The sequence below is a fragment of the Episyrphus balteatus genome, chromosome 1, assembly GCF_945859705.1.
Source record: "Episyrphus balteatus chromosome 1, idEpiBalt1.1, whole genome shotgun sequence".
Taxonomy (NCBI): Eukaryota; Metazoa; Arthropoda; class Insecta; order Diptera; family Syrphidae; genus Episyrphus; species Episyrphus balteatus.
Window position 1 is genome coordinate 48,562,622 of NC_079134.1, and position 15,921 is coordinate 48,578,542.

Consider the following 15,921-nt stretch of genomic DNA (forward strand, 5'->3'; position numbering starts at 1 on the left):
TTTTTTTTCATAAGTAGGTACCTACTAAGTAAATACTCTTTTACTAATTTTCATTATCATACATACACAAAAAAAAAAAAAAAAAACAATCACCGATGCCGAGGGCACTTCGGTATTCCATAAATCAAGGCGACCACTGCCGTCGACAGAAGCGAACAAGGCGGGATGAATTGGAGACCATAACATAATTTGAATTTTCTTCAAATGAATATAATGGTTTAGTGTCCTACAAGTAAATACAAAAAATGTAATACATATTGGTCGTTATAGTAGATATTAAATTTCACCTTAAGACTCCATAACTTAATTGTCCAATCAATGGACGATGTTAGAAACAAATCACCAAAATCTGTTGTAGATTGATTTGGATGAGTTGATATTCCCGTCACTGGACCCAAATGTTTCTCATAGACTTCAGACACACCCGAACGTATTCCATGTCGATAAGCTTGAGTAGAAACAACAATTTATTTATAAGCAAATGGAAAATCACAACAAACTTTTACCATAATAAACATTGCCATCTTCACTACCCATAACCAGATTGTTAATCTCATTCGATGGAAAGGACATGCAACTGATAGCAATTGGGTTCGATTGCCGTGGCTGCAATTCCAGTGTATCTTGCGGCATCGACAACATATCCAAACTCCATGAGCAAAGCTTGCCATCGGATGAGATCGATAACACATTGTCTGCATTCTGTGTGCCAACCATTTGCAAACAATACACTGGATGCGTATGTGCAGTTGCACTTAGAGGTGTCCTCCGGTCCTCTGGATGGGTGTGCGCTTCTCCACTCGATTATTCGATTATTATTATTATTATGACCGGAATACGTTCCACCGAGTATAAGGTTTTGATTGAATTTAGCAAAGCATGTTGACATAACGGCACTTTGACAATGGAATACATCTTCGGGTGTTTGTTTTTTATATTTTGTGTTCCAGACCATTACAACACCATCTGGTTCATTGTGACTCTCCTTAAAAAAGTTAGTGGGTTTTAGATAGAATGGTAGAAAAAAATAAAAATGCAAACCTCATTATTGTGATATGAAACAACAACCAGTTCAGGAAAATGTGTTGACCAATCCATTGAAGTGATGCATCGATTCTTAGACCATCAATCTTCGTGGAAATCTCGATTCAATGACAACCTAGCATGTGTCCTCTCATCGTTTGACTCCTATCACTACCTCCAATGTATTCGGTGTAGATGTCGATATTCTCAGATAGAGCCCTTTCGATGACACGTCCAGCGGGTAAAACAAACCTTTGAAAGTCCGCCGACAAGATGATCATCTGTTTTTGTTCTTCCGATAGTTCCTTAACTGAAAGCACAAATGTTAAATTAATGTAAAGAGAGGAGAGAAAAAATCCACTTACTTTATTTTTCTCTTCAGGTTCTTTTTTGTATTCAAGTGGTGTTATGGCTGATGCAACTTCCTTCATAGTGGGCAAACCATGTGGTAGAATTCCTGGTGGTAGTTTGGAATGGAAACCATTGTCGATGTGTGGCAGCGATCTCTGTTCGTAATCTCCTTGGGCATCATAAGTAAGCATAGGTAAAACAGGAACAATTCTACGATTTTTTTTGTTTGTTTTTTTTTTCTCATTTTGTTTAGAGCTTTGTTTTATTAAATTTTAATTTTTTAAATAAAAAAGCAAAAGCAAACTTTTTGACAGACAGTTGTCAAAGTTAATGTTCAGTGCTGCCAAACTTTAACACGGATTCCAAAAATCTCGATGTCGTTTTTTTGCACAAAATCTATATAGATAAACAAAAAAACACACCTATAAATATACAAAATTAAGAAAAAGGTGTTCAAACAAATCAAATGTACATAAGTAGTATCGTATTATTTACATAAATGTGATTCTAAGAAAGTATATTCTGAAGATTGTCCTTGTTACCGTCGTCGATCGTCGTCCCTGTTGTGTTTGACACCTTCGAAGTCTTTGTGTCAGTCGTTGGGAGAAAACAATCACCAAAAGAACAAAAAAAGTTGAACACCAAAAAGGACAACAATCAAAAAATATAGGTACCAACGGGTGTCGGCAAGCCACAAAAACAACAACAGACCAGAACAAGAACAGAAGCAGGATCAACATTACATTCTGCTCAAGAAAACCAATCCCATCAATCTCGTCCACAACAGCAGTTCCATTACCAGCAACAGGATCAGCAGAGGAATTATATGAGAATTGACTGAGAAGACCCGCCCCGTTTCGGTGGCATATGCAAACAGATGTTCTTGGTCTGCATAGCAGAATGTTGGCATCGAGTGTGTTCGAACGAAGTTGACGAAATTAAAGCCATTGGTGTTTCTTTGTTGATTTTGGAGATGAAGACTTGGCCACCCATTTACACATTTTTGAAAAAAAAAAGTTCCTGAAGCTGGTTCCGCAAGCAACTGGAAACGCAATTTACAATCAAATAAATTTAAAAGTTGTTCTCTGGGAAACATCTTCTCTAGAAGATATCCATTTAAATCCATTGGTGTTGCATCAAATCTGTGATGACACACTGCCACTGTATCCAGTAGATGGGTTAGTTATTCGTTTTTATATTTGAACATAAAATTCCGCTAAATAGTTGTTTTTGATTGAATAAATTGAAATTTTTTTGGAAAGGACGCCAGTGAAGTTTTCTCGCAAGTCTCAGTTGGAATATGATCAGGTTTTTATTGTATTTTTTGTTATTTAATGAAAATTCTTCTAATCAGTTTCAATTATTTTTCTCTAGAAACTTATTCAACAACATATCGAGTCCAAATTCAAGAAACACCAGCATAAGGTTACCCAAGCTGATATTCAGAGCTCGAATATTTTTATCTCCTACATAATCTGTAGACATTTTGTATGCAAAAAAAACACAATTTCAATTCTTATAATTATTTAATAAATTTACTCGAAAATCAGTTCAAATAAAAATCAAATTAAATGTATTCACACTGAATTTTATGTATATTTAAATAATTAAAAACTGAATCACCGTAACAATAAAGCACTTAAACTATACAATTTGAAAGTTTTCCACTAATATCTATGTAGAATTCCAAAGAACCAAAAATTCGATCTACAACGAATTCCAATGAAAAAAATATCGCTACTTTTTAAATTTTAGATATCAAAACAGTATGAATTTGTCAAATCAGATGACTTCTAACGCTGTTTCACCAACAGCTGTCGTTCCAAAGACGGTACCTTCAATTTTCATTTCATTGAATCAACGGGCTGTTCACCAGTAGTAGGTATATGAAACGGACATGGTAATTCGAACACCGAGTTCACAAAGAACATGATCTCCGTGACCTTGCTGGATTATCGCCTTGTTTTACAGTCACCATTTGATTGTTGTCTGCAATCATTTGAAGTGTCGCTCCATCTAAGGCCATCGCTGGTCTGCAATACTCCAACACTCTGCAAGAGCTGTTGAATCTGTTTGATGTCTTGCAAAAGAATTTTTTGTTGCTGTTGATGTTGTTTGGCACTATCTTGATAGAAAAAAAATAATTTTAAAGGGAATATATGTTAACGATTAAAGTTAAAAGCGAAACTCACCTCATTACCTGCTTCAGCGGAATCTGGTTGTAGAATCTGATCTGATTCTGCTGACTTATGATTAGCCTCGTTTTTTTTTTCAACAGCTTTTTCGTAGTTACAACATGAGACTGGGCTGGTTGCATCTGTTGATATTGTTGCTGTTGGGGCTGTTTGTTGTGTCTTGGGAAACGACAAAGACCAAGTTCCACAGTTAATGATATTGGACTGATAAGCTTTAGCCGAGAAAACTTTCGTTTTGTCGATCGTGTACTCATACATCAAAATCGAGACGCGACCGCACAACGATTTCGGACGACAACAACACGATGGTAACAAAATATTTACTTCCGAATAAGTTTTATAAAAATTATGTTAACACGACACTAATATTTTATTTGTATGAATTTCTTTTTTAAGATTTTTGTATTGCTTTTTACGTATTTAATTGTATTAAACAGAAAGAAAACATTGAAATGCGAAAGAAAAGTGTTTGTTTACAAAAAAAAAAGGCCTGACAGCTTGACGTAAACATTGTATATATATTCTTATAGTACTCTCATGAACTAGAATTTTCTGTTTTGCGTCGCCACCGCTGGGATCGCTAGTTTATTTTATGTTTGAACCTTATGCAGAAAATTGAAGTGCAGATCTACCAAAAGATGTCCATTGTATATATATTCCTATTGTACTCTCATGAAGTAGAATTTTCTGTTTTGCGTCGCCACCGCTGGGATCGCTAGTTTATTTTATATTTGAACCTTATGTAGAAAATTGAAATGCAGATCTACCAAAAGATGTCGCTATAGTATTTTCTTCGATTGATAGTACTATAGAAATATATATACAATGAGATGTCGCTAAAGTATTTTCATGGATTGATAGTACTATAGAAATATATATACAATGACGTAAACAAAACTATTTCCAATTTGTGAAGGCTAGGTGGCTCTAGTTCCTTCCGTCCTGTATATTTGGTTAGAATTTTTGACCACTACGGCGCTAGTAGTATATCCTCCAATCGCCAATACTCATTACTTTGAGTGCACTTTTTACCCTACTTTGCGAACATACTCTTTACTCCGAATTTTATTTCGAATGAAAAAATGACAGTCGGTCAGCTGTTTTCTTTTTTATATGTTTGGTTAGGAATTTTTTATAAAATTTTGGAAGCAAAATTTTAAACTTTTGAGTGAAAGTTATCAAATTTTAATAAATTTTTTCAACATGAATAAAATTTGTATTCGACTTCTATCTGTGGTCATTAAACCTGGCTTTCAAAATGCATATAATTCAAGCAATGTTGTTGCTCGAAACTTTTCATTTAGAAGTGATTTATCATTGGAAACTTTGTATCCAAAAAGCAAACTTGCATTGTTTACTCCAACAGCGGTAATTTTAATAAAATTTAAATAATGTTTCATTTAATAATGAATTAGAAATCTCTTAGCCTTTATCAACAGGAGATAAATTCTCTGGTTATATCCCAATTAATGAATTAGACATAACTTATAGCCGGAGTTCAGGTCCTGGCGGTCAGCACGTGAATTGCGTAAACACCAAAGTTGATTTGAGATTTAAGTTGGCTTCGGCAACTTGGATACCAGAAAAGACTAAACAGAAATTATTAGTTGAGGTAAGTGGTATTTTTCATGAAATAAGAATCATTCTTAATCATCGTCCAAAACCCAACAATTATAACAAAATTTGCGCTTTTAAAAAACTGCATTTAAATTGTCACGAATCTTACATCACATTCCCATCATACTATAGGCAATTATAGTGGAGTGACTAAAGCTCAAAAAATGGCCATATTAGGGAACCCGGTCGAAAAGCTCTGATTTTGATGATCTTTTTTTCATAGTCGGTAGCTAAAAATATGTAGGTACATCTATAAATTAAAAATTTGCGCTGTTGTATTGTTTGTTTTAAATTTTTGTACGCAAACAAATTTTGTTTTAAAAAATTTTGCTTAAATTTTATAAATTAATTAATGCCAAAAGATTGTCTAGAAAATTAAAAGAAAAAAATATATAGGAGTGAAGGACAATCTTCCATCGTTTAATCGATAAAGAATGCAATTTTCTCACAAATTGACTTCAAACTAAAAAAAAAAAAAAAATTATTTGAACACAACGGCAACGCCTACAATATTTAAATATATATATTTTAAAAAGCTAGAAACTTATTCCTATTTGCAAAATTAAAAATAAGTAAATTGAAGAAACGGTTTTTGAAAAAATGGTAATTAAACTTAGAATTTTGAACAAAAAAAAATTATTGAACAAATTTTAACATGTCCTTTTTAAAACTTTTTCGTAATATAAAATGCATTTATTTTTCAAATTTTGCTGGCCACATTTATTATGATTTGAAATATGTATTACGGTTAGTGAAAAAAATTAAAAAGTATTTCATTTTCGAAGAACTTTTTTTAATAGAATTTTTTAAAAAAAATTAACTTATTTTTTTTTTAAGTTTAACATTTAAATATAAAGTTATTTTTTATTCATTCAATAGCCCTTATTGTTGAAAGTTAATTGCGTTAAATAGTTAACAACGTGTAAAATTTTTGACATTATTGAGGTTAATAAAAAAAATTTCAGCTGTATGGATTATTGTTTAAAATTTTTTCTGCCATGATACTCTTTTTTAATAAAAAAAAAAACAAAACAAAACCATCTGCAAAAAAAATTTAACTCAAATTTAACCAGGTCCCAGAGCCCAGTCAATTTTTAACAGCTGAAAATGTTTTATTCACCTCAATAGTGTCAAAAATTTTACACGGTGTTAACTATTTAACGCAATTCACACACGGCCTAAATAGCAAAAGTTTAAATTCTTATTTGCCAAAGTCTTTAAGAAAATCAATTAAAAAAAAAAAAAAACAAATGAAATTGTAGTAATTTAAAAAAAAAAATTTTTTCAAAACTGTAATATACATAAATATTGTTTTTTCCTCTTCGGAATTCAACTGACAATATTTATGGCCAAAATATTTTTAAAATAAATTCATATTTTACTAAGAAATAGTTTGAAAAAAGCCATTTAAAATTTTTTAATAACTTTTTTTTCCATAATTTTGAGTTGAAGACCATTCTTTTAAATTAAATTTAGTGGATTTAAATTTTACAGATAGAAATGAGATTCTGGCTTTTTAAAAACGTGTATGTAAATATTGTTGGTGTTGTGTTCAAAATATTTTTTTGTGTTTGATTTTGGTTTGTGAGAAAATTGCATTTATCGGTAGGCCATTTTAAGTTTCAATATATGTATGTATGTTTATTTTTTGTAATAATAACAAGTAAAATAACTACTGTTTTTAATAAAAAACAAGCAAAAATGAGGGCAAATTTAACAGAAACATTTGTTTTTTTTGCGATTTGGAAGGCTTTAATGCAAAAGAGTCGGTACGAGCTGCTAATATCATGGCTGGTAATAAAGGCTCAAAATTTCTATTACCGACAGCTTGAGGTTAAACTTACTTGTTAGACATGTGGTGACATATATTAGGTAGTTATTTGTATACAAGAAAATAATGTTTTGTTGGTGTATTCCTTACCGTTACTTACTTTCAGTTGCCTTGTAAACGTGTTGCAACCGCGATGTTGCACCCGCTATAGCTTCGAATTTAAATTCCTCTTTGTATTTTTTTCATTGTATTATTTTTCGTTTTTTTTATGTCTTAAGATTATTGATTTAACGTCATTCGATATTATGATTATTGATTTAACGTCATTCGATATTATGTAAGTAAAAGATCAAAAGTGTTTTAAAATCAACAGACTTTTATGGTTTTGTATTAGATCTAAAAAGGTGAGCCGATTTTGTTGCACCCGCTATCGCACTTTGAACCCTTCCTAGTGAGGATTTACTTATTTAATTTAAATTTATATTTTAATCAAAAATAAACAGGTTTAAATGTACCCTATCAAGTTATAGTTTAATTAAAATATCTTTGTATTTGTAAATTTTACTTTTTCCGTGGGCTTTCTTCAATATACTTAGTTAGTACTAGTCGACGTTTCGGGTATGCTTATACCCTTCTTCAGGACTAATATTTGTGAAATATATTAAATATATTTTAACCTCTAAGGTTTCTAACTTCTTGGAAAGTTGCTTGTTTTTGTTTTTAATTTTTAATATTTCAAAATTTCAACATTTTAAGTCTTGAAAAAGACATTCGTTTTATCAAAATTTCAAAATAATAATAATAATAATAATATTTCACTATGGAAAATTGTCCCTTACTCCCGTATATTTTTTCTTTAAATTATCTAGAGAATCTTTTGGTATTATTTATATTATGAAATTTAAGCAAAAAAATGGTTTTGTTAAAAAAAATTTAATTTTAATTTAAAAAACAATACGGCAACATCGGCAATTTTTTACCTATTGAGGTTAAAGTATTTTTAATTACCGGCGTTTGAAAAAAAAAGATAATCAAAATCAGAGCTGTTCGGTCGGGTTCCCTAATGATTTGCTTTAATTGCTCCACTATCATCCAAAGTGCTATCAAAATAAGTTCATTATATTTTTCTCAGTTAAAAAATAAGCTCAGCAAAGATGGTTATTTTGTCATAAAAAGCGATTTAACGCGTTCACAACAAATGAATTTAGCAGATGCATTAGAAAAACTTCGCAATATAATTCGAAAATATGAAATTGATACTCCTCGTCCAACAGATGAAACATTAGAAAAAATTCGCAGAAGGTAGGGGATATCATTTATTTTAAGACATGAAAATTGTATAACAGTTTGATTTTTTTTTGTATTTATTAGGAAAGAGAGGGCTGCACGAGAAAGACTTTTCATCAAGCGTCAGAGGTCACAGACAAAACAAGATCGTCAAGGACCAAATGTTGATTTTTAAAATGTTAAAATGTTGTTAAAAAAAATAAAAATTCTTCATGAAAACAAATCTTTGTTTTATTTTTTACTAAAAGAGTCAAAAATGTTACATGAGCTTTATACATTAGGAGATAAACATTATTGAAATGTAAAAAGGAATGTCAAGGATATTTCTTAATCAATGGACACCAAAAATGGCGTTTCCTATCGTTTTGGAAAATCGTAGGTTCGCCAAGTAAAACTAATTTAAAATATCGAACTATCGGCTTTTATATGTTAGAAAATATAGCATTCAAGTCGGGCTCTGCGTTAAATGTAAAATTTTGAACGACTATTAATTATAATTTTAATTATAATTGTTATTTATGAGTTTTATACACCTGAAGGAAATCTGCAAATATATACAGATGTTTTCTAAAGATCGAACTTTTGTGTTGAATTAATTAAAAAATCTTTTTATGCAGTTGTAATGACTAATATATTTGGAAAGGCTTTAAAAAATTTTAATGAAGAGATTCATAGTAGTTTCCGAAGTTCTAGCATTTAAATATGCATACAATGCTTCAGATTTTATTATATTAATTTTTACTTGCGATAGGTACTATAATGATCATTCGTACAAAAAAAAGTTGAGATAACAAACAGACATGATATTACGATAATAGAGAATGTGGGTACCGCAAATCCGTCTGTCTGTCTGTCAGTCTGTATACGAAGCTAAAAACTTGGTATGTAGCGTTTGGCAACTCTCAAGAGGGGTTTTTGGAATTAATTTTGTTTTACCAAAAATAACGGTAACTACCTGTCATATACCAATTTTAGTAAAACGGCTCCAACGATTTTGTTGAAAAAATTCAAATGTTAGTTTTAAGACAAGGTCTATCCTTTAATGAAAATGAAATGAAATTTTCGTACAAAAGCATTTATATGATTTTAATGTATAAGCCAAAAATAAAATTTAAAAAAAAATTAATTTTGGATTTAAAGAAAAAAAAGATGATTTTTTTTTTTTTTTTGTTGAAAAATTTTCGACAACTTGACATTGATTTCTTTTTGAAAATTTGTTTTTTTTCCTTTGAAAAACGAATTTTATTTTTTTCATGTAAATTTTCTTAAATTTTATATAAAAACTCTTAAGAATTTTAGCAACTTGAACCCTAAGAGCAAGTTCTTGCGACGAGCGTCGTACATTTTATTCTAATTTGGATCATATTAATCAATTATACTTATTTTATTTACTTTTATTTTTACTTTTAATTTAATATTAGTACTTGTTAATAACATGTAAATCTTAGAATTTAGTTATTATTAATAAATAATAAAATCAAATTTATCTCTTTACGTTAAACCGAGTGTGTTTTGTTTAGATAGTCAAAGCTTTTCTTTCTAAAAAAGAAAATAGTCCAAATACATATCGATAGGTCTGGTTCAAAGTTCATGACTTTTTTTTTTTGTGTACCGATGTTATTTCCTGAAATACAAAATCTAAGGAACAAAAGTTGTCAAGAAATTAGTTCAATTACTTATTTTCTTTATTAAATTAAATTATTTGCCATCACAAAACACAGATGTATTTTATTGATTTCTTATCTATTTGTTTTACCTTTTATATAAGATCTTTGCATTTTTATAAAAACATTGATTTTTATAATTTTGTATTCGAAACAACATTATTTTGGTTGCAATAATTTTTTTCTTAGTGGTTTTATTTTTTATTTGCTACATTTATTTTTATAATATCAAATGCATTTTTTAAGGGATTTTTTTTACAATTTGATATCGATAGACAAACCCTACATTTTTACATTCTGCTTTTTATATTAAAAACTAAACTCTTTTATCTTATACAAAATACTCTTGCTATTCCTATTCTTTACCGAACTTTTGTAAGATGAAAAAAAAAAATTTAAATCAAGCCTGCAACTTCCCCCAAACTTCCTTAAAGTAAAAATCTTCGTCAGGATAACTGTCATAACACTGCCGGTACATAAAAGCTGTCCGTTTTTTCTCATTATTTCAACGAAATAAAAATTCACCCACTACAAAAGCTCTCCCAACAAGGATATACACGAGCAAGAAAAATTTTCTATATAGCTTTTCGCAGAAAGAAAATTTCAGTCATCAGTTTTTCTTCGGTGAGAAATGGCAGTCGTTCTGTTTTATGAAAATAAATTCACAAATTTTCATAAAAATCACATTAAATTGTTTGCTGTTTATATAAAAACAGCAAATTTAATTCAAAACTCGTTCCAAGAGTTTTGTAGTGTTTGTTAAGTATAAAAGGGCATTACTTTTTTATTATAACAATAAAAATATAGCTCTTAATTATAAAATTGGTTTATTCTCTCGGTTTGTGTTTTTTTTTCTTCTGTGAAAAACAACTCCTACTTATAAAATCATCGGCTTTTTTCGGTACCCTTACTCCCTGCCATATAAATATTCACCGTAAAACAGCAGTTAAACCACAAATAACTATGTCATAAGAATGAATTCTATGTAGAAATCTATTAAAATTGAACAAAAACAAGTAAAAATTTTATATAAAGTTAAAGTTACACATTATTTTGTATCCTTTTTATAATGGCCCTCGATTGATTTTTCACGGATAGAGTTGTGGAAAGATTGTGGGGGGCTCTAGTGTTGTCTGGGCTTTATATACATTTTGCTTGCATAACTTTCCCATCCCTAAAAAAAAAAAACAAACTTACCAAGCAGCAGCAGTAGCATTGACAGTACCGACCGACTCGTCGACTATCATAAGGATAGGTTGAAAAAGGACATCAACGGGGATGTTTATCTCAACAATGATATTGAAAAACACCGTACTAATGATTTTCTTCTCCTTGAATCGTTATATAATAACAAGTTTTCCAATACCATACAACAGCTTTTGCTGTGCTGTAAAAATCTAATTATTTCTGAACGACTGAGTTCGAAACCAGATGACAGGTAGTAGTCATTATTATCCTTGCAAACATTAGTAGTAGCCAATTGCTTGTGGATTCTCGTTCTCGTCCTAAAGGAAAATCCTTAAGGTTAAACAAAAATACAAAGAAACAACCACAAACTGACTCAACACTGTAGTGGCAACAACGGTATAGGAAATAATTATCGACAAAAACACAAAGAATCTACCTACTCTTGTTGTTTAGACATAAAGGCATAAAGGATATAACCTCTGCTGAGCAAAAAAAACCTTGGCCTTTTGCTTACGGAATGTGTTTTTAGCTGCTGCTTTGAATTATTCAAAATTCAATAAAATGTACTTGTGCTTTTTTGGACAACAAAGCCATAACCATAGGTGTTGTGTATGCATGTGTGAGTGTTGGTGTGTGTTTAAGGATAACAAGGTTTGAACCAAACACTTTTTTGAAATTCAAGTGCAAGGCCATTTGATTACATAAATCAACAGAAAAAGAAAAAAAAAATACAAAATCAATTAAAGTTATTACACAATATCTAACTGTAATATATTGAAAATCAATATATTAATAAAAAAAAAAAAAGAAAATTCAAATAATATCAATCAATCATAACATCATGAAAATTATATACATATTGAAAAATAATTTGAAAAAATAAAAAAAAATCATAACATTTCGGTTGTCGGACGTTTATAGTCATAAAAGTTTAATAGGATTTATGAAGGCTACGGCTGTAACTTCGTTTGGTTAGAAAAATAAATAATTGTAAATCTGTCTAAATTGTGTGTCAGTTTAAGTGGTTGTTGTTTATATTTGGTGTCTTTATGCAAAATAATAATTAAAATTAAGGAGAAGGAAAATAAATACACTGGAAAAAAACTATCACTTTTATTAAATCTGCCTATAAATTGGATACGATCAGAAATACCGTTACTGCCGTGAAAGGTAAGTTTTTTTATTGATTTTATAAAAAAAAATAATAATAATTTTTCAATGTAATTTACCTGGTCCTTAATTCATGTGAAGAACGTTCATAGCTCATAAGTTAAGAATTTTTCTATCTTCGTGCCCTTATTTCTTAATATTTCAAATCCTAAGCGGACTTTAGGTCAAAGCCTAAGGCCCGCTTAGGATTTGAAATCATAAGTTGCCACTTTTAAAAGAAAATTTAATTAAGTTTTTTTATGACGATTTTTGAATTTTCTTGGGTCAACTATATTAATTTATGTTAATTAGATTAAAATTAATTTCCACATCAATTACTGTTAATTTTTCGACCATCTTTCGAGCATAAAGCCTGGTACGCAGATCGAGGTACAGTTTAGCTCCCATACAAATTATTGTTATAATTAGCCAAATTAGGCATAAGCCATAAATGTCGTACTAAAATAACATGCACGACTGACTGGATCACACGAGCTTGCTCTTAGAACTCAAGTTGCAATACAGATTTAGTAAATATAAAATATAAAAAATAAAGGTAACAAATGAAATTGAATTCCAAAGTAGTATGCAATTTAATTTCTTTTATTAAATAATTCAAAATCATTGTACCCATTAAAAAAAATCTTATTTTTCATAAATAGATAAACAAAATTTGAAATAAAGTTGATATGCCATTTTGTTTAATCAACACCCAAAAATAAAATTTCTAAAATTTGATTTGTTGAATCAACACCTAAAACTGAAATTGCAAAAATTTGGTTTTGCAATAAAACAAAATATTAAATTAAAAAAATTCAGAAATTATATTTTTCAAAATCTTATTTTTGGTTTGTATTAAAACATTGTAAATGCTTTATAATTAGGTACCTTGTCATTGAATTAGTCTTTTTGGAAAAATTCAGGTTGGAAAAAAAAACACTGTTTATATATATCATTCTATAGCACCGTTAATAATGGTTTTCAAAAATCATAAGAGGATAGAACTTGTCTTAAAACTAACATTTGAACGTTTTCAAGAAATAATAAACTTTTCCAAAATTGGTATATGAGAGGTACCTACCGTAATTTTTGATACAATAAAATGAATTTAAAAAATACTTTTACATACAAAATTTCAAGTGAATCGACACCCCGCCCTTTCCTTTAGGATCTAAAGTTGCCGAACGTATTCTTACGTATAATTAATTTGCAGGATCTACTGTTTTCCGCTGCAGTCAGTTGAGTATTGAAATGCTTTATTTTTATCACTTTAAACTCATCTTTATTAAGGAATAATTAGGAAAAACATGAACATGAAACCCAACATTTTTTTTTTTGAACTTATGCCTCCATGGGATGGACATAAGTCCCAAATTGATTATGGAACCATTGTTCCTTAATAAAATTAGGCCTAATCTCCCTTTCAAATTAAAAAAAAAGTTTATTTGCCTGGGCGTTATGTCTCTAATTTTTGTTATGTCCCTGCTTTTATTCTTACTTTTTTTTTTAATTCAGCCTTATTTCTCAGTTGGAAATCGGCGTTACTTCACTTTGACAAGGTGCAATAAGGCCGAATGTGAAAATTGGGCTTTATTTCACGGCACCAAATCGCCAACTACAAAATACAAAGTTTGATGAAATTTAACTACTAAATTAAATTTCATCAAATTTAGGTTGTAGCTTAGACATTAGCTTTTTTTATAGCATTCATAAAAGAATATTTTAAATTTAATTTTATCATTTTATCAGAAATGTAAAAACGCAATAAAAGGTCTTTTTTTAGAAATGGTAACGGAGTTACGAATAACAGAGTTACGCGCGACAGAGTTACGGCCGTCGAAGTTACGAAAAACTAGAGTTACGAATTCTAAAGTTATGTTAAGCTATGATATGTGATTTTTGGGTTGGCAACAATTGCAACAACAGTTCAGCACACCAAAATAACGTCTGTAAAAAAAGGGGTGGTTTGGTTATTATTTTAATATACATAAATAATAACAAAGTGGGTATTACCATTGAATAATTATATATAGAAGTGACACCGATAGTTTCTAGCGCCACACAATTTTATTTTTTTCGGCAATAAGATGTACTAAAAAATCCCCAGAGAGAATGGAGCTTGTCCTAGAAAATTATGTTTCCAAAAATTTGTTTTTAAAAAAGGAAATTTCACTACTACACACATAAGGAAACAAATATCAAATAAAAATAAATCGTATCGACACGTCGACATTCTATAATAGAAAAAAAAAATAAGGAAATTTTACTCACACATACAAAATTACACAAATATCAAACAAAAATATTGAAAAGTTTGTTGACATCATAAATGTATCCATAGTAACTCGAAACTAAAAACAAGAAATTTTTTATTAACGATGAGAATTTGAACAAAATTAAATATTATTGTTGTATATTCTAGGTACGTTATAGCTTATTGGGCATGAAAGTTACCCTTGTTTCAATAGTCCTATTAGCGTAGGTGACAAGGTGATTGCTCTTTAATTTTGCTTTCTGAGTTCGTATCCCCACAGAGATTGCTATTTTTTTAATATTATATTTTTTTTTGGAATATTATGAAATGCGTAACGATTAGAGCCTTTTTTTGCTGAATCGAAACTTTAGCATTTAATTACAACATAAATCCTTATATGACAGTTTACGCCAAAGTAAAAGTAGAGCCTAAACATCGAATACCAAACATTCGACCACGCTTATACATTCACTTTCTATTAGGCTATTATTCACCAAAACTTATCATTAGAAAATTTGATTTTCTACGAGCTTTACCAATAATCAAATTAAAGGCTCACTTAAATATTTAACTGAATTATACATATTTCTCTCAACCAATATAAACAATTGAATACTCAGGTTAAAGGCTAATGCTCGGCTAAATTTAATAGTAGGTAGGTAGGTTAATAATAATTTTAAAAAATTTCCATGATTGCCCAAAAATTATTATATAATTTTTTTAAACAAAATCACTGGTACCGTTTTCGAGAAAATTAAACATTTTCGAAATTGGTTTATGACAGGTATCGTTTTTTTGGTAAAAAAAATTAGTTCTAAAAACTCCTCTGGAGATTCTGCAAAAAATGCTTCATACCAAGTTTGATGTAAATCGGTTGATTCGTTTAGCTGTAGACAGACAGACAAACGGAAATTCCGTGACCCACTTTTTTGCATTCTCTATTATAAGCCCTGTTCCTTTGGGAGGTGGCAAAGTACTACTAGTAGTTTACTAGCGATTTTCAATGGAACGCACTTTCAACGAATTCAATACAAATCGTATCCACTCGGGAAGAAGAGCATGAGTAGGTAGATGATAGTACTAGATTAAACAAAACATTTACTATTAGCTGACTACCACCTCCAGTGGAACAGGGCTATAGTAATCCCATGTCTGATTGTTATCTCAACTTTTTTTTGTACGAATGCATATGCATAGACTATATCATGACAAAATAAAGAGCATGTAAAAGCTACATTCTTCTAGTTTTAGAATCTTAGAACCAAATATGTATTTTATTTCAAATGGTGAAATAGAACAATCATTGGAACTATCCAAAAACCACATTTTCTTGCATTTGCGTTCAAAATAGGCCTTTTTACCTTTTGAGTTTATTTGAACATTTTATTAATAAATATCGTTTAAATTTTAGATAGAAAAAAT

At 29.8% G+C, this 15,921-nt stretch overlaps 3 protein-coding genes and 1 pseudogene across 3 annotated transcripts in view; 2 read left to right on the plus strand and 2 right to left on the minus strand.

The window, feature by feature from the left end:
- Positions 1-40: 40 nt before the first annotated feature.
- Positions 41-1,729, minus strand: LOC129905937 (cytoplasmic dynein 1 intermediate chain-like; annotated as a pseudogene).
- A 1,271-nt stretch (positions 1,730-3,000) lies between these two features.
- Positions 3,001-4,009, minus strand: LOC129905939 (uncharacterized). Its single transcript, XM_055981563.1, has 2 exons — positions 3,567-4,009; positions 3,001-3,499 (listed from the first exon to the last, which is right to left on the minus strand). The coding sequence occupies exons 1-2, from the start codon at positions 3,825-3,827 to the stop codon at positions 3,293-3,295; spliced, it is 468 nt and encodes a 155-aa protein (XP_055837538.1). The 5' UTR covers positions 3,828-4,009; the 3' UTR covers positions 3,001-3,292.
- Positions 4,010-4,682: 673 nt separating this feature from the next.
- On the plus strand, positions 4,683-8,467 carry LOC129921432 (peptidyl-tRNA hydrolase ICT1, mitochondrial). The gene is made up of 4 exons (XM_056003249.1): positions 4,683-4,937; positions 4,996-5,181; positions 8,090-8,259; positions 8,329-8,467. Exons 1-4 carry the CDS (start codon positions 4,773-4,775, stop codon positions 8,417-8,419), a joined length of 612 nt encoding a protein of 203 aa, XP_055859224.1. The 5' UTR covers positions 4,683-4,772; the 3' UTR covers positions 8,420-8,467.
- A 2,061-nt stretch (positions 8,468-10,528) lies between these two features.
- Positions 10,529-15,921, plus strand: part of LOC129907435 (sodium/hydrogen exchanger 3) — a 115,657-nt gene continuing 110,264 nt past the window's right edge. Inside the window, exon 1 of the mRNA XM_055983649.1 lies at positions 10,529-12,266. The gene's annotated coding sequence lies outside the window, so the exon portion shown is untranslated. The remainder of the gene's footprint in view (positions 12,267-15,921) is intronic.

Excerpts from the sequence above, each read along its gene's own strand:
- LOC129905939 (XM_055981563.1), bottom strand. The coding sequence starts at position 3,827 with ATGTATGAGTACACGATCGACAAAACGAAAGTTTTCTCGGCTAAAGCT. Across the intron at positions 3,500-3,566 it reads CCGCTGAAGCAGGTAATGAG|ATAGTGCCAAACAACATCAA; the intron begins GTGAGTTTCGCT and ends TTTTCTATCAAG.
- LOC129921432 (XM_056003249.1), top strand. The coding sequence starts at position 4,773 with ATGAATAAAATTTGTATTCGACTTCTATCTGTGGTCATTAAACCTGGC. Across the intron at positions 5,182-8,089 it reads AACAGAAATTATTAGTTGAG|TTAAAAAATAAGCTCAGCAA; the intron begins GTAAGTGGTATT and ends TATTTTTCTCAG. Across the intron at positions 8,260-8,328 it reads TTAGAAAAAATTCGCAGAAG|GAAAGAGAGGGCTGCACGAG; the intron begins GTAGGGGATATC and ends TGTATTTATTAG.